Source organism: Oncorhynchus mykiss, chromosome 16 (genome assembly GCF_013265735.2).
Source record: "Oncorhynchus mykiss isolate Arlee chromosome 16, USDA_OmykA_1.1, whole genome shotgun sequence".
In the NCBI taxonomy this organism is placed as follows: Eukaryota; Metazoa; Chordata; class Actinopteri; order Salmoniformes; family Salmonidae; genus Oncorhynchus; species Oncorhynchus mykiss.
The window spans coordinates 7,669,519-7,688,295 of record NC_048580.1 but is presented as its reverse complement, the minus strand read 5'-3'; the positions used below and the strand labels follow the sequence as shown (position 1 = coordinate 7,688,295).

General features: G+C 48.3%; 1 protein-coding gene across 2 annotated transcripts in view; it reads left to right on the top strand.

The window, feature by feature from the left end:
* LOC110491304 (myosin phosphatase Rho-interacting protein) overlaps positions 1-18,777 on the top strand; it is an 81,692-nt gene that overhangs the window by 20,222 nt on the left and 42,693 nt on the right. For both annotated transcript variants that reach the window (XM_036946077.1, XM_036946078.1), the window contains exons 4-6: positions 15,314-15,465; positions 15,832-16,097; positions 16,287-16,722. In XM_036946077.1, the coding sequence (XP_036801972.1) occupies positions 15,314-15,465; positions 15,832-16,097; positions 16,287-16,722 (854 nt within the window). The remainder of the gene's footprint in view (positions 1-15,313; positions 15,466-15,831; positions 16,098-16,286; positions 16,723-18,777) is intronic.

Sequence of the window (18,777 nt, the reverse complement as noted above, 5' to 3'; positions counted from 1 at the left end):
GGTAGCATTCTTGTCTCTTTTAGCCTACCTAGCTCTACTCCAGCCTACCACAGATTAAACCTCACGCCGAGGAACCATAACCATGTTGATGGAGGAAGTAGGGCCTACCACATTTAGTTGATAGGCTGTTGGTCGACCGAGATTTGTTTAAGTCCAGCAGTGGCAAATGTAAACAAAATAATTATGGCACACGAGACGCCTGTCTGATTCACGCCTGTCTGATTCACGCCTGTCTGATTCACGCCTGTCTGATTCACGCCTGTCTGATTCACGCCTGTCTGATTCACGCCTGTCTGATTCACGCCTGTCTGATTCACGCCTGTCTGATTCACGCCTGTCTGATTCACCCCTGTCTGATTCACCCCTCTCTGATTCACGCCTGTCTGATTCACGCCTGTCTGATTCACGCCTGTCTGATTCACGCCTCTCTGATTCACGCCTGTCTGATTCACGCCTGTCTGATTCACGCCTGTCTGATTCACGCCTGTCTGATTCACGCCTCTCTGATTCACGCCTCTCTGATTCACGCCTGTCTGATTCACGCCTGTCTGATTCACGCCTGTCTGATTCACGCCTGTCTGATTCACGCCTGTCTGATTCACCCCTGTCTGATTAACCCCTGTCTGAGTGGACTAGTCCATTGCGGAGGCCTCAGGGACGGCTCACCTCTATCACCAGTAGTACGTTTACCGTTAATTACCATGGTTTCTAATCTACGATGTTTGTTTTGGTTACGGTAATGTCCGTTAACACGTTCGATATATTACTACTCCAGTCTTAGCGTTGTCGTTGTCAGAGTGGACACGTTGTTTAGAGGCCTCAACTTAGGCTACACTGGTTTATCTCATTCCATTTACGAGTTGTCCATTTATTCGTTGTCTTTTGTTTAGAGCGCTCCTGTCAATCTTGAGTAAGAACACTCACCTGATTACGCATATAAAAGTAGGACTAGTTTGAGGCCTCTAAATCTACTCATTTTGGGATCTGATAGTATTTCTGATTGTCTCAACTCCACCATCACTGTGGAGCTTCTCAAAGTAAGTAAACACAGTCTGTTTTTACATCCATTGAGAAGGACAATAGTTCCTCAACTTAATCTTTCCTTCTCTCTCTGTTTGGATTACTACTCAGCATGAAAGGGGGGAAAAAAGGTCATGCTCTGAAACGTCATAAAATAAGCCTACCTAGTTCCTTCTTATCCCCTTGCTCAGATAGCTTACAGCAGTGTCTGTCTGCCTGAATCTCATTGGTGCTGAGGGCCCCGAATATTTAACAAAATGTTGCAAGTTTGCATGAGCTTTGTCCCTGACCAGGCTAATACTAGAGTTGAGAGAGAGGGAGTGGAGGGAGGTGGAGAGAGGGAGGTGGAGAGAGGGAGGGAGGTGGAGAGAGGGAGGGAGGTGGAGAGAGGGAGGGAGGTGGAGAGAGGGAGGGAGGTGGAGAGAGAGAGGGAGGTGGAGAGAGAGAGAGGGAGGGAGGTGGAGAGAGAGAGAGGGAGGGAGGGGGAGGTGGTGGAGAGAGGGAGGGAGGGAGAGGGAGGGAGGTGGAGAATGGGTGGGAGTGGAGGGAGGTGGAGAGAGGGAGGTGGAGAGAGGGAGTGGAGAGAGGGAGTGGAGGGAGGTGGAGAGAGGGAGGTGGAGAGAGGGAGGTGGAGAGAGGGAGGTGGAGAGAGGGAGGTGGAGAGAGGGAGTGGAGGGAGGGAGTGGAGGGAGGTGGAGAGAGGGAGTGGAGGGAGGTGGAGAGAGGGAGGGAGGTGGAGAGAGGGAGGGAGGTGGAGAGAGGGAGGGAGGTGGAGAGAGAGAGAGGGAGGGAGGGGGAGGTGGTGGAGAGAGGGAGGGAGGGGGAGGTGGTGGAGGGAGGTAGGGAGGGAGAGGGAGGGAGGTGGAGAATGGGTGGGAGTGGAGGGAGGTGGAGAGAGGGAGTGGAGAGAGGGAGGTGGAGAGAGGGAGTGGAGGGAGGTGGAGAGAGAGAGGGAGGGAGGTGGAGAGAGAGAGGGAGGGAGGTGGAGAGAGAGAGGGAGGGAGGTGGAGGGAGGTGGAGAGAGAGGGAGGGAGGTGGAGAGAGAGAGGGAGGGAGGTGGAGGGAGGTGGAGAGAGGGAGGGAGGTGGAGAGAGAGGGAGGGAGGTGGAGGGAGGTGGAGAGAGAGAGGGAGGGAGGTGGAGGGAGGTAGGGAGGGAGAGGGAGGGAGGTGGAGAGAGGGAGTGGAGAGAGGGAGGTGGAGAGAGGGAGTGGAGGGAGGTGGAGAGAGGGAGGAAGGTGGAGAGAGGGAGTGGAGGGAGGTGGAGAGAGGGAGGGAGGTGGAGAGAGGGAGGGAGGTGGAGAGAGAGAGAGAGGGAGGGAGGGAGGGAGGTGGAGAGAGAGGAAGGTGGAGAGAGGGAGGGAGGGAGGTGGAGAGAGAGGGAGGTGGAGAGAGGGAGGGAGGGAGGTGGAGAGAGGGAGGGAGGTGGAGAGAGGGAGGGAGGTGGAGAATGGGTGGAGGGAGGGAGATGGAGAGAGGGAGGGAGGGAGGTGGAGAGAGAGAGGGGGAGGGAGGTGGAGGGAGGGAGGAGAGGGAAGAAGGGGAGGGAGGTGGAGAGAGGGAGGGAGGGAGGTGGAGAGAGAGAGGGAGGGAGGTGGAGAGAGGGAGGTGGTGGAGGGAGGTGGAGAGAGAGAGGGAGGTGGTGGAGGGAGTGGAGAGAGGGAGTGGAGGGAGTGGAGGGAGGTGTAGAGAGGGAGGGAGGTGGAGAGAGGGAGGGAGGGAGGTGGAGAGAGGGAGGTGGAGAGGGAGGGAGGTGGAGAGAGGGAGGTGGAGAGAGAGAGGGAGGTGGAGAGAGGGAGGGAGGTGGAGAATGGGTGGAGGGAGGGAGGTGGAGAGAGAGAGGTGGAGGGAGATGGAGAGAGGGAGGGAGGGAGGTGGAGAGAGAGAGGGAGGGAGGTGGAGGGAGTGGAGAGAGGGAGTGGAGGGAGTGGAGGGAGGTGTAGAGAGGGAGGGAGGTGGAGAGAGAGAGGGAGGGAGGTGGAGAGAGGGAGGGAGGGAGGTGGAGAGGGAGGGAGGTGGAGAGAGGGAGGTGGAGAGAGGGAGGGAGGGAGGTGGAGAGAGGGAGGGAGGTGGAGAATGGGTGGAGGGAGGGAGGTGGAGAGAGAGAGGTGGAGGGAGATGGAGAGAGGGAGGGAGGGAGGTGGAGAGAGAGAGGGGGAGGGAGGTGGAGGGAGGGAGGAGAGGGAAGAAGGGGTGAGAGGAGGAGGGGATGAGAGAGAAGAGTGAGAGAGAACAGAGTGAGAGAGAACAGAGTGAGAGAGGTGGAGAGGGAGTGGAGGGAGGTGGACAGAGGGAGGTAGAGAGAGGGAAGGAGGTGGAGAGAGGGAGGGAGGTGGAGGGAGGGAGGTGGAGAGAGGGAGGGAGGGATCAAGGGAGGTAAAGAAAGAGAGGGAGGGAGGTGGAGAGAGAGAGGGAGGGAGTTGGAGAGAGAGAGGGAGGGAGGGAGGTGGAGAGAGAGAGGGAGGTGGAGAGAGGGAGGTAGGGAGGTGGAGAGAGGGAGTGGAGGGGGGTGGAGAGAGGGAGTGGAGAGAGGGAGTGGAGGGAGGTGGAGAGAGGGAGGTGGAGAGAGAGAGAGGGAGGGAGGGAGGTGGGGAGGGAGGGAGGTGGAGAGTGGGAGGGAGGTGGAGAGAGGGAGAGAGGGATGGAGAGAGGGAGGGAGGTGGAGAATGGGAGGGAGGGAGGTGGAGGAAGGGAGGTGGAGAGAGAGAGGTGGAGTGGAGAGAGGGAGTGGAGGGAGGTGGAGAGAGAGAGGGAGGTGGAGAGAGAGAGAGGGAGGGAGGTGGAGGGAGGGAGGAGAGGGAAGAAGGGGTGAGAGGAGGAGGGGATGAGAGAGAACAGAGAGAGAGAGAACAGAGAGAGAGAACAGAGTGAGAGAGAACAGAGTGAGCGGGGAAGGTTAGTAGAAAAATACGGATTGTGAAAGAAAGAAACGGAAGAACATAAACTAGAGAAAGTCCATTACAGTTTAGTGTGTGCATGTCTGCGTGTCACTGGGGAATGTGACACTGGTGACCAACCCCACTGGCTGATCATACTGGAGATTAGGCTGCTTGTGTGAGAGGCCTTTACACACACTGTCTGACTGTCAATGCTGCTTCAGTCCCTGGCTTTCAGCTTCTAACCCTGACCCTAGCGTTGGGTCTGCTTTACACATAACCCCCTTATTAAACCCCACTTATCAGTTCTCTGCAATCCAAATTGACGAAGAAGAGATTACTCTGCTTTTGACTGCTGAGATGAAGACAAAGGCACTGTGTTTGTGTGTAGTTGGTTGCTTTCTGGAGATGAGATGTTTGAAATCAGAATAATTCTCTTTGTGTAATCATGAATCCCCACGCGATGACAAAGTGAGGAAACATCCCAGTTTCCATGTGTGTGTGTGTTGTCTATTCTTGCGTGCGTCCATTTTTTCCCCAACTGTGTGACTGACACGTGTTCGTTGAGTTGTCGTAGTGTTTTCCTCTCTTTGTTACCCTGGTTACTCTGACGCGGTGGGGCTCATTGTCCTCCGGCCTTTTCATCTGCAGCCCAGGGAACTCTCCGGAACGGCACCGGGAAACGGGGTCACGAAAATGACCACTATTTACCGTCACTGTGCGCCCCCCCCCCCCGGGTCCCTAGAATTGGAACGCTCCCAAAATATTGCTGATACGGTATTCTGGGAGTTCAGCACACGTCAGGAGAAGATGGAAGTGGATTCTTCATCATCAACATGATCTGACCCCAAGCCCTATATAGAACCCTATATAGACCCCAACCCCTATATAGACCCCAATCCCTATATAGACCCCTATATAGACCCCAACCCCTATATAGACCCCCATATAGACCCTAACCCCTATATAAACCCCTATATAGACCCCAACCCCTATATAGACCCCAACCCCTATATAGACCTCAAACCCTATATAGACCCCAACCCCTATATATACCCCTATATAGACCCCAACCCCTATATAGACCCCTATATAGACCCCAACCCCTATATAGACTCCTATATAGACCCAACCCCTATATAGACCCCTATATAGACCCCAACCCCTATATAGACCCCAACCCCTATATAGACCCCTATATAGACCCCAACCCCTATATAGACCCCAACCCCTATATAGACCTCAAACCCTATATAGACCCCAAACCCTATATAGGCCAACTGTATATTAGAGGAAAAATACCCTCCATCTTCCTCCTTGCTGGACATACACTTTATGTCTACAGAATACAGATACCACTATAGTCTATATCCTGGTTCTGTACAACGTAGCATTAATATCGCTATAGTCTACTTCCTGGTTCTGTACATCGTGGCATTAATATCTCTATAGTCTACTTCCTGGTTCTGTACAACGTAGCATTAATATCTCTATAGTCTACTTCCTGGTTCTGTACAACGTAGCATTAATATCTCTATAGTCCACTTCCTGGTTCTGTACAACGTAGCGTTAATATCTCTAGTCTACTTCCTGCTTCTGTACAACGTAGCATTAATATCTCTATAGTCTACTTCCTGCTTCTGTACAACGTAGCATTAATATCTCTATAGTCTACTTCCTGGTTCTGTACATTGTGGCATTAATATCTCTATAGTCTACTTCCTGGTTCTGTACAACATAGCATTAATATCTCTATAGTCTACTTCCTGGTTCTGTACATTGTGGCATTAATATCTCTATAGTCTACTTCCTGGTTCTGTACAACGTAGCATTAATATCTCTATAGTCCACTTCCTGGTTCTGTACAACGTAGCGTTAATATGTCTATAGTCTACTTCCTGCTTCTGTACAACGTAGCATTAATATCTCTATAGTCTACTTCCTGCTTCTGTACAACGTAGCATTAATATCTCTATAGTCTACTTCCTGGTTCTGTACATTGTGGCATTAATATCTCTATAGTCTACTTCCTGGTTCTGTACAACGTAGCATTAATATCTCTATAGTCCACTTCCTGGTTCTGTACAACGTAGCGTTAATATGTCTATAGTCTACTTCCTGGTTCTGTACAACATAGCATTAATATCTCTAGTCTACTTCCTGCTTCTGTACAACGTAGCATTAATATCTCTATAGTCTACTTCCTGCTTCTGTACAACGTAGCATTAATATCTCTATAGTCTACTTCCTGGTTCTGTACATTGTGGCATTAATATCTCTATAGTCTACTTCCTGGTTCTGTACAACGTAGCATTAATATCTCTATAGTCCACTTCCTGGTTCTGTACAACGTAGCGTTAATATCTCTATAGTCTACTTCCTGGTTCTGTACAACATAGCATTAATATCTCTATAGTCTACTTCCTGCTTCTGTACAACGTAGCATTAATATCTCTATAGTCTACTTCCTGCTTCTGTACAACGTAGCATTAATATCTCTATAGTCTACTTCCTGGTTCTGTACAACGTAGCATTAATATCTCTATAGTCTACTTCCTGCTTCTGTACAACGTAGCATTAATATCTCTATAGTCTACTTCCTGGTTCTGTACATTGTGGCATTAATATCTCTATAGTCTACTTCCTGCTTCTGTACAACGTAGCATTAATATCTCTATAGTCTACTTCCTGGTTCTGTACAACGTAGCATTAATATCTCTATAGTCTACTTCCTGCTTCTGTACAACGTAGCATTAATATCTCTATAGTCTACTTCCTGGTTCTGTACAACATAGCATTAATATCTCTATAGTCTACTTCCTGCTTCTGTACAACGTAGCATTAATATCTCTATAGTCTACTTCCTGCTTCTGTACAACGTAGCATTAATATCTCTATAGTCTACTTCCTGGTTCTGTACATTGTGGCATTAATATCTCTATAGTCTACTTCCTGGTTCTGTACAACGTAGCATTAATATCTCTATAGTCTACTTCCTGGTTCTGTACAACGTAGCATTAATATCTCTATAGTCCACTTCCTGGTTCTGTACAACGTAGCGTTAATATCTCTATAGTCTACTTCCTGGTTCTGTACAACGTAGCATTAATATCTCTATAGTCTACTTCCTGGTTCTGTACAACATAGCATTAATATGCATTTAGCATTTGATGCATTTGATGAAGTGATCTTCTATTCTATTGCTCAGCCTTTCATAGAGCTTTCTGAGGAGCTTTTGTCTCCAGTCTTCTCCTCTCTCTCCCGTGATAAAGATGCCAGACCATGATGTTCTTGATTAGCCAGCCACCTGACAATGCTAAATATGGTTCACTTAGCGCCAGAGAATTCACTACCACGCTTCACATATGTGTTGTTGATGATAACCACATGTGAGCATACGTTGCATATTATACCATGTCATGTCCTACTGAAAGTGTCTGAGAGAATCTACGTCAGGCTAGAATGCCTCGGCATTATATAAAACGAAGATGGTGTGTATTTTAGACACTGAGAGAACCTACGTCAGGCTAGAATGCCTCGGCATTATATAAAATGAAGATGGTGTGTATTTTAGACACTGAGAGAACCTACGTCAGGCTAGAATGCCTCGGCATTATATAAAACGAAGATGGTGTGTATTTTAGACACTGAGAGAACCTACGTCAGGCTAGAATGCCTCGGCATTATATAAAACGAAGATGGTGTGTATTTTAGACACTGAGAGAACCTACGTCAGGCTAGAATGCCTCTGCATTATCTAAAAGGAAGATGGTGTGTATTTTAAACACTGAGAGAACCTACGTCAGGCTAGAATGCCTCGGCATTATATAAAACGAAGATGGTGTGTATTTTAGACACTGAGAGAACCTACGTCAGGCTAGAATGCCTCTGCATTATCTAAAAGGAAGATGGTGTGTATTTTAAACACTGAGAGAACCTACGTCAGGCTAGAATGCCTCGGCATTATATAAAACGAAGATGGTGTGTATTTTAGACACTGAGAGAACCTACGTCAGGCTAGAATGCCTCTGCATTATCTAAAAGGAAGATGGTGTGTATTTTAGACACTGAGAGAACGTTAACTGACGTGAAGCTATTAGCTAGGTGGGATGTGCCAGAGACCATACGAAGCTCAGCGCTGATTCTCCTCTGCCCTGACAGACTCTCTACTACTTTACCCCCATAAAAACACCCAATATGGACTGCTGTATCCCTTCTCCTCCTCAGTGGTGGTTAACTGTTAGTCATTCTTGTGCTCTTGGCCAGCTGAAGAGGCCAGAGGTGGGCAGCCCGTCCCAACCCACAGGGGTAGAAGGGCTGGACGCCACGACGAATGGCTGGACGCCGTGGGAACGGCAACAATGACCAGAGCAGCACATATCAAATGTTCGAAAGCTGATCCTGGTCAATATAACACCATCTCACAGGACTCTAGGTAGATGGATTTGAATGATTTAACTATGTCATGATTCAGTGGAGCAGGTTGTTTGTTGCCATGGAACCATGACGTGCGTAGAAAGCAGACTGGAAGGTAATATTTCCCTAGAAGATGTTGTTTTGCGCGTGACGCATAAAATCAGCAAAATAGTTACGGGAAGGTAAAATAAAAAGGTCTTTAAGGGAAGATTTCACTGAAGATGTTTAATTCAAGTGGGCAGTGTCTTCTTGGAGCTGGACTAGTTAACTGTCAAGGAGATGCTCTGAGGTCTAGGCTCTACACCGCATTCCTCTGACATGCCCATATTTGGTGAAATGCAGCAGGCTCCCACTAACTAACAGGGCTAGAGAGAGAGAGAGCATTAGACCCCAAAACCACACGGAAATGCCAGATATGCCCCAGACCCAAACATTCCACACACACACAGCCTGCCACTGCAAGCACCCAGAACTAATGTAGACTAATGTAAAGTTACTACATCAGATGGGTTTGGATGTGTCGTACATTTGAGAGACATATGACATGCGGTGAGAGACAGGCTAGCAGTGTTTTCTCAAACCCTGAGATGTAGCTGCAAACCAGTCCCTTGGGTAGTTGACTGACACCAGTTGGGCAGTTCTGAAGGGCCAGTTTCAATCTAAGCGGACCTCCCAAGACGGTCTACAGCTCCTCAGTCCCTGATGATAAGTTGTTGAGAAACCCTGGACCGGAGTGGGTCAATGACCGGGAGGAAACCGGGTCATCGAGTTCTCTCCATAGTCCACACTTTGTCTGACATAATGCTACAACAGAGAGCAGGAAGAGATACCATCCTGAAGATTCCCTATGGTCTGGGACCTCTGCACCAGGTGCTGAATTCATAGTTTGGTCGTTGTCATCCTGACTTAGGTATTTAACCCTAGTATTCAGCCGACGGCACTAGAAGCTGTAGTGAGTGAGTCTGTCTGCCTTGTTGGAGGAAGATAGGAGTAGTGTGTTTGATGCAACAGGGATGGCAGTGACGTGTCAAGGCACATATGCCATTTAAAACGGCAGCTTCCTGCTTCACTCCCACCCCAGAGCAGAGCAAAGCAGGCAGTGGTTTCTGACACTACTTGCCACCGGCCCGGGCAATAAAAAATCAAATTAAAACCAGAAGAATTGATGGTTTATGGCAGGCTTGGGCAACTCCAGTCCCCGGGAGCGTGATTGGTGGTCACACTTTTACCCCCAGCCCCAGGTAACACACCTGACTCCCAACAATCAACTAATCATGATCTTCAGGTAAACATGCAGTTTAAATCAGATGTGTTTGCTAGATGGGGTGGATGGGGAGAACGTGTGACACCAATCATGCCCCAGAGGACTGGAGTTGCCCAGGACTGATTTATGGAGTAGGTGTACTCCACCTTAATTATATAGGCCTATGGGTTACAACATGACTTATGAGTTAGGCTATCATTCAGCGTCGTAACCGACTTCACTGGGCAAATGCTCACCGTCACTGGCGCGCTGGAGACGTGTGCTCTTCAAAGATGAATCCCCTTTTCAAGATGGCGTCGTGTGGGCGAGTGGTTTGCTGACGTCAACGTTGGGAACAGAGTGCCCCGTGGTGGTGGGGTTATGGTATGGGCAGGCATAAGCTAGGGACAACGAACACAATTGCATTTTGTCGATGGCAATTTGAATGCACAGAGATACCGTGACGAGATCCTGAAGCCCATTGTCGTGCCATTCATCTGCCTTCATCACCTCATGTTTCAGCATGATAATGCTCGTCCCCATGTCACAAGGATCTGTACACAATTCCTGGAAACTGAAAATGTCTCAGTTCTTCAATGGCCTTCATACTCACCAGACATGTCATGTCACCCATTGAGCATGTTTGGGATGCTCTGGATCGACATGTATGGCAGCGTGTTCCAGTTCCTGCCAATATCCAGCAACTTCCGACAGCCATTGAAGAGGAGTGGGACAACATTCCACAGGCCACAATCAACAGCCTGATCAACTCTATGCGAAGAAGATGTCATGCTGTAGGAGGCAAATGGTCACACCAGATACTGACTGGTTTTCATTTACAGTTTCTATGCCTTTTAGTTTTCTATGAAGACCAATGCATCGGTGAAATCTGAAAATCATCTAAGGATTGTTCCGTAAGGTTGTGTTTTTAGGAAGTGATTTTCATTCTTGTAGAATCAATTTCATGTTCTTCCGTATTGTTATAGTGCTCTTATCAACTTGTTAACGTTCTTAGAATAGGGTTGCAAAAATTCTGTTAACTTTTCCAAAATTTCTCTGGTTTACCAGAATTCCTGGTTGGAGGATTCCCATATTTCCTGCTTTATTCCCTTGTAAAATCCAGGAATCTTCCAACCAGAATTTCTGGAAAACCAGGGAATTTTTGGGGAAAGTTACCAGAATTTTTGCAAACCTATTCTTAGCTTTATCTTTACAAAATAGAAACATGGAAATATTCTGGGGATGAACATGCCTCCTCTTCAATATGTACCCATAGTTCATCTTCACTGTATTTAACGATACAATATGTACCCATAGTTCCCCTTCACTGTATTTAACGATACAATATGTACCCATAGTTCCTCTTCGCTGTATTTAACGATACAATATGTACCCATAGTTCCTCTTCACTGTATTTAACGATACAATATGTACCCATAGTTCCTCTTCGCTGTATTTAACGATACAATATGTACCCATAGTTCCTCTTCACTGTATTTAACAATACAATATGTACCCATAGTTCCTCTTCACTGTATTTAACGATACAATATGTACCCATAGTTCCCCTTCACTGTATTTAACGATACAATATGTACCCATAGTTCCTCTTCACTGTATTTAACGATACAATATGTACCCATAGTTCCTCTTCACTGTATTTAACGATACAATATGTACCCATAGTTCCCCTTCACTGTATTTAACGATACAATATGTACCCATAGTTCCTCTTTGCTGTATTTAACGATACAATATGTACCCATAGTTCCCCTTCACTGTATTTAACGATACAATATGTACCCATAGTTCCTCTTTGTTGTATTTAACTATACAATATGTACCCATAGTTCCTCTTCACTGTATTTAACGATACAATATGTACCCATAGTTCCTCTTCGCTGTATTTAACGATACAATATGTACCCATAGTTCCTCTTCGCTGTATTTAACGATACAATATGTACCCATAGTTCCTCTTCGCTGTATTTAACGATACAATATGTACCCATAGTTCCTCTTCGCTGTATTTAACGATACAATATGTACCCATAGTTCCCCTTCACTGTATTTAACGATACAATATGTACCCATAGTTCCTCTTCGCTGTATTTAACGATACAATATGTACCCATAGTTCCTCTTCACTGTATTTAACGATACAATATGTACCCATAGTTCCTCTTTGCTGTATTTAACGATACAATATGTACCCATAGTTCCCCTTCACTGTATTTAACGATACAATATGTACCCATAGTTCCTCTTTGTTGTATTTAACTATACAATATGTACCCATAGTTCCTCTTCACTGTATTTAACGATACAATATGTACCCATAGTTCCTCTTCGCTGTATTTAACGATACAATATGTACCCATAGTTCCTCTTCGCTGTATTTAACGATACAATATGTACCCATAGTTCCTCTTCGCTGTATTTAACGATACAATATGTACCCATAGTTCCTCTTCGCTGTATTTAACGATACAATATGTACCCATAGTTCCCCTTCACTGTATTTAACGATACAATATGTACCCATAGTTCCTCTTCGTTGTATTTAACTATACAATATGTACCCATAGTTCCTCTTCGCTGTATTTAACGATACAATATGTTGTAAGTAAAAGCCCTTGCTGGCGAGTTGATAAAATTCCAAGGCTAAGAGGTTACAACCCCCCTCAGATTTATGAAGATGTCAAACATTCCTTTTTATTCTGAGTTTTACTTGTCCATATAAAGTCTGTTAAAATAATGTCTTCGGTGGGGCAATTGGTATCACTGAAAAATGCTGCTTCTCTGTGTGTTCAGTTCATAAAAACGGTGTCACAGAGAGTCTGAGAAAGCAGTTAGCTTTTAATAATTTCCCTCTGTGCAGATAAATATAGCCGGCCCCGTAGAAGGAGGACACAATAGGAAGATATGAAATTGGATCTGTTGAAATCGAACCCACTACAGCACATGGACTGCGGCAGGTAGCCTAGTTAGAGCGTTTGGCCAGTAACTGTAAGGTTGCTGGATCGAATCCGCGAGCTGACAAGCTAAAAATCTGTCATTCTGCCTCTCTCTCTCTCTCTCTCTCTCTCTCTCTCTCTCTCTCTCTCTCTCTCTCTCTCTCTCTCTCTCTCTGTCCCCCTTCTCTCTCTCTCTTGCTCTCTCTCTCTCTCAGTCCCCCTCCTCTCTCTCTCTCTCTCTCAGTCCCCCTCCTCTCTCTCTCTCTCTCTCTCTCTCTCTGTCCCCCTTCTCTCTCTCTCTCTCTCTCTCTCAGTCCCCCTCCTCTCTCTCTCTCTCTCTGTCCCCCTCCTCTCTCTCTCTCTCTCTCTCTCTGTCCCCCTCCTCTCTCTCTCTCTCTCTCTCTCTGTCCCCCTCCTCTCTCTCTCTCTCTCTCTCTCAGTCCCCCTCCTCTCTCTTTCTCTCTCCCAGTCCCCCTTCTCTCTCTCTCTCTCTCTCTCTCTCTCTCTCTCTCTCAGTCCCCCTTCTCTCTCTCTCTCTCTCTCTCAGTCCCCCTTCTCTCTCTCTCTCAGTCCCCCTCCTCTCTCTCTCTCTCTCTCTCTGTCCCCCTTCTCTCTCTCTCTCAGTCCCCCTCCTCTCTCTATCTCTCTCTCAGTCCCCCTCCTCTCTCTCTCTCTCTCTCTCTCTCAGTCCCCCTCCTCTCTCTCTCTCTCTCTCTCTCTCTCAGTCCCCCTCCTCTCTCTTTCTCTCTCCCAGTCCCCCTTCTCTCTCTCTCTCTCTCTCTCTCTCTCTCTCTGTCCCCCTTCTCTCGCTCTCTCTCTCTCTCTCGCTCTCTCTCTCTGTCCCCCTTCTCTCTCTCTCTGCCCCCCTTCTCTCTCTCTCTCTCTCTCTCTCTCTGTCCCCCTTCTCTCTCTCTCTCTCTCAGTCCCCCTCCTCTCTCTCTCTCTCTCAGTCCCCCTTCTCTCTCTCTCTCTCTCTCTCAGTCCCCCTTCTCTCTCTCTCTCAGTCCCCCTCCTCTCTCTTTCTCTCTCCCAGTCCCCCTTCTCTCTCTCTCTCTCTCCCAGTCCCCCTCCTCTCTCTCTCTGTTTCAATGGGGTGTTTGTCCAATTTGGTGAAATCTTGTTTCGCAAGTGGACCCCACACCTCGCTGCCATAAAGTTAAATTGGTTCAGTGACACATTCAATTAGTTTTAGCCAAATTTAAATAGGTATTTCAATTTGAATTAGCTTTTTAATGGCATGGAATGCCCTGCGTGCTTTCTCTCTCAGTTCATTCACTGCCTCATTAAGGTGTCCAGTTGAGCTTATTTTTAAACCTAAGTAATTGTAGTGTGTGCAGTACTCTATATTTTCTACCAATTGAGAACTTTGGTCTAATTCCCTGAGATCTGGATCTTCTCTGGAAAATCATTATTTTATTCTCTCTCTCTCTCTCTCTCTTCTCTCTTCTCTCCTCTCTCTTCTCACTCACTCACTCACTCACTCACTCACTCACTCACTGAACTAGAGACCCCATGCTGGGGTTCAGGGGGAGTTCTAGGGTTTTCTGGGAATTATGAGGTGACGCGTTGAAACCGTAATGAATTGTGCCCCTCACCATATGCACATATGCAGACCCACACATGAACATTAGCAGTAACACACACACACACACACACATCACACACATACTGAATGAAATGTCATGGCAACTCTGGATAACGGTGGTGTGACCTTAGTAGGGCCTGATAAGCCCATCATACACGTCCTCTCTCTGTGTGAGGGAGGGACAATAAAAAACAGGCTTATCTGTTATATAGCAGCTCTGGATAGAACACAGACTGAGATCTAGAACCCACCTGTCACAGACTGAGATCTAGAACCCACCTGTCACAGACTGAGATCTAGAACCCACCTGTCACAGACTGAGATCTAGAACCCACCTGTCACAGACTGAGATCTAGAACCCACCTGTCACAGACTGAGATCTAAAACCCACCTGTCACAGACTGAGATCTAGAACCCACCTGTCACAGACTGAGATCTAGAACCCACCTGTCACAGACTGAGATCATTGAACCCACCTGTCACAGACTGAGATCTAGAACCCACCTGTCACAGACTGAGATCTAGAACCCACCTGTCACAGACTGAGATCTAGAACCCACCTGTCACAGACTGAGATCTAGAACCCACCTGTCACAGACTGAGATCTAGAACCCACCTGTCACAGACTGAGATCATTGAACCCACCTGTCACAGACTGAGATCATTGAACCCACCTGTCACAGACTGAGATCATTGAACCCACCTGTCACAGACTGAGATCATTGAACCCACCTGTCACAGACTGAGATCATTGAACCCACCTGTCACAGACTGAGATCATTGAACCCACCTGTCACAGACTGAGATCATTGAACCCACCTGTCACAGACTGAGATCATTGAACCCACCTGTCACAGACTGAGATCATTGAACCCACCTGTCACAGACTGAGATCTAGAACCCACCTGTCACAGACTGAGATCTAGAACCCACCTGTCACAGACTGAGATCATTGAACCCACCTGTCACAGACTGAGATCATTGAACCCACCTGTCACAGACTGAGATCATTGAACCTATCAGAAGTTGTAGTTTCCACTGTGGCTGTTGAGAGGAACTAATCAGACATGAACTGTACTTCCCAGTTTGCTACAGGGCAGTAACCTCTCATCATTGTCCTGGTTCTAGTCTTGTTCTGCTTGAATTTTCCCTGGTCTACATGCTGTCATGTTGGCCGTTATCTGTGGCTGAATATTGTTTCTCTTCTTCTCCCTCCAGTCGAGCACTCTTCCCCAGGGAACGGTGAATTTGAACCTGTGTACTGACGTCATCGACGCCGAGCCCAAGACGGGCCAGAAGAACGCTCTCTGTATCATCACTCCTGAGCAGGAGTACTTTATACGAGGGGAGAACAAAGAGATCATCAATGGGTAAGTGTGTGTGTGTGTTCTCTATGTCCTAGACTGAGCCGCTTGTGGTTTATCCCAGGACCCTGACTAACATTCTGTTCCTCTCTCTCTGTCCTGGACTGAACAGCTGGTGGTTTATCCCAGGACCCTGACTAACATTCTGTTCCTCTCTCTCTGTCCAGCTGGACTGAACAGCTTGGTGGTTTATCCCAGGACCCTGACTAACATTCTGTTCCTCTCTCTCTGTCCAGCTGGACTGAACAGCTGGTGGTTTATCCCAGGACCCTGACTAACATTCTGTTCCTCTCTCTCTGTCCAGCTGGACTGAACAGCTGGTGGTTTATCCCAGGACCCTGACTAACATTCTGTTCCTCTCTCTCTGTCCAGCTGGACTGAACAGCTGGTGGTTTATCCCAGGACCAACAAGCAGAACCAGAAGAAGAAACGCAAGGTGGAGCCCACCACTTCTCAGGAGCCAGGACCAGCTAAAGTGGCTGTGAAGGGATCAGGTATCCCCGAGGGGGGCTCGGAGAACGTTCCGGACTCCAGCTCCATCATCTGGCAGGAGGAGCTGAGCCACAGAGAGGCCGAGGGGGTGGCCTTGTGGCCTGCTCCTGACCTCCCCAGGCTGGGCTCACCACAGCCCTCTACAGGTATGGAGGAACCATGGTACAGTACACATCTAGCCCCATGGTCCCCATCTCTAGTGTATATGTGCTGCATCAGATATATCTGAAGGGATTGGAATGGTGTTAGCAAGCAACACAGCTGTGAAATATTATAACATTACAATGGAGAGATCATCTGTCTGTCTTTGACCTTCCACCCCAACCCTTTTCCAGGTGACTGTGGTTCCGTGGCCCGTGGCTCAGACGCCAGCTCAGTCAACGGTGACGAGGTGGACCGAAGTGGCCTCCACGGCTCGGTCCCTCTCGCCCACCACGACCTCCTGTCTCCTACGGGCTCCTGCTCCAGCCTGGGTGGAGTCCCCCGCTGCTTCTCCCCGCTCCCCAGCGACCCCTTTCCCTCCGGCAGCTCCCTGCTGTCCAATGGCTCTCACATCAGCGGTTCGGTCAGCTCTCTGGACTCCGATGCAAGCGGCAACACGGTGGCCAGCACAGAGAGCCACCTGGCAGGGCGGTTAGGGTTGGTCCTGGGAGGGCACCATGATACTCCACGGTCCAGGAGGCTGGAGGCCGAGGCCAGGAAGGCAGAAAAGAGGAGCAGAGTGAGGAGTCCTGGTGAGGAGAGAGAGGCCATTTTCAGTCCTGAGAAGAGGTGAGTCTGCCTGCCTGCCTGTCCTGTCTGTCCTGTCTTAGTTTGGAGAGAGAGGCCGTTTTCCGTCCTGAGAGTAGGTGTCTGTCTGTCAGTCCGTCTGTCCTGTCTTAGTTCAGAGAGAGGCCGTTTTCCGTCCTGAGAGTAGGTGTCTGTCTGTCCGTCCGTCTGTCCTGTCTTAGTTCAGAGAGAGGCCGTGTTCATTCCTGAGAAGAGGTGTCTACCCGTCTGTTCAACCAACTGTCCCCTGTATGCATGTCTGTCCTGTCTTAGTTCAGAGAGGAGGTGAATCTGACTCTCTGTCCTGTCTTAGTTCAGAGATTAGATGATTCTGACTGTCTTTCCTGTCTTAGTTCAGAGAGGAGGTGATCCTGACTGTCTGTCCTGTCTTAGTCAGAATCATCTAATCTCTGAACTGTCTGTACTGTCTGTCCTGTCTTAGTTCATAGAGGAGGTGAATCTGACTCTCTGTTCTGTTTTAGTTCAGAAATTAGATGATTCTGACTGTCTTTCCTGTTTTAGTTCAGAGAGGAGGTGATCCTGACTGTCTTTCCTGTCTTAGTTCAGAGAGGAGGTGATCCTGACTGTCTTTCCTGTCTTAGTTCAGAGAGGAGGTGATCCTGACTGTCTGTCCTGTCTTAGTTCAGAGAGGAGGTGATCCTGACTGCAATCACTGTTTGTTACCTGGGATATATTTGTCGAGGTAAAGCTTTATCTGTTAATCAGGTACTGACATAGGCTGGTAACCAGGTTAGTGGACTGTCTGACTGCTGAGACTAGCAGAAGGACATCTGTAGAGAATCCCATAACGCAGCAAGACACACACACACATAACGCTGCCAAACACACACAGCTTTGTGACCCCCCCCCCAACACATCTGTGTCAATACACAGAGTCTGTCCTCGAGGAAAAGGCTGTGTTTGGTGTAATCCAGACAGTGTAAGATGTGTGAATGTCTGCGTTCCACATTTTCCAGTATACTTCACATGGGAATGAACTATGTTGATTATTGCTAGTCATCTTTCCCTGTGGTTTTATCAGGGCTGAGGCTCAACATAAACATCCTGAATAAACAGGTTTTGTACTTTCCATTCGCTCATCATCCGTTCAGGACTCTGTTCTAGGAAAGGTTCAAGAGGTCACACACACACACGCACGGGTGTGCTTCATCCTTTCCCTCCCAGATCCAACCCCCATCCGCCTCATCCCCTCATCCAAAACTAGTCCTGAAAGGAAAAGAGAAACGCGAGGGCAGCGCGAGGGCAGCGCGAGGGCAGGGCGAGGGCAGGGCAAGGGCAGTACAGAGAGTGTGCAGAGAGAGAGGGCAGGGCGAGGGCAGGGCAGAGAGAGAGAGAGAGAGAGAGGGCAGGGCGAGGGCAGTGCAGAGAGAGAGGGCAGGGCGAGGGCAGGGCAGAGAGAGAGAGAGAGCGCAGGGCGAGGGCAGAGAGTGGGCAGAGAGAGAGGGCAGGGCAAGGGCAGGGCGAGGGCAGGGCAGAGAGTGGGCAGAGAGGGCAGGGCGAGGGCAGGGCAGAGAGTGGGCAGAGAGAGGGCAGGGCGAGGGCAGGACAGAGAGAGAGGGCAGGGCGAGGGCAGGACAGAGAGAGAGGGCAGGGCGAGGGCAGGACAGAGAGAGAGGGCAGGGCGAGGGCAGGGCAGAGAGAGAGAGAGAGCAGGGCAGAGAGAGAGAGAGAGAGAGGGCAGGGCAGAGAGAGAGAGAGGGCAGGGCAGAGAGAGGGCAGGGCAAGGGCAGTGCAGGGACGTCCAGTAGACTGACAGTCCATTTGGTTTAATTTGGAAACGCTGTCACTCTGGAACCCAGCAGCCAACTAGCACTTTAGTACTGAATTACAGTACCAGTCAAAGGTTTGGATACACCTACTCATTCCAGGGTTTTTCTTTAGTTTGACTATTTTCTACATTGTAGAATAGTAGTGAAAACATCAAAACTATTAAATAACACATATGAAATAGTGTAGTAACCAAAACAGTTACTACAAATGTGCATATTTTATATTTGAGATTATTCAAAGTAGCCACCATTTGCCTTGACAGCTTAT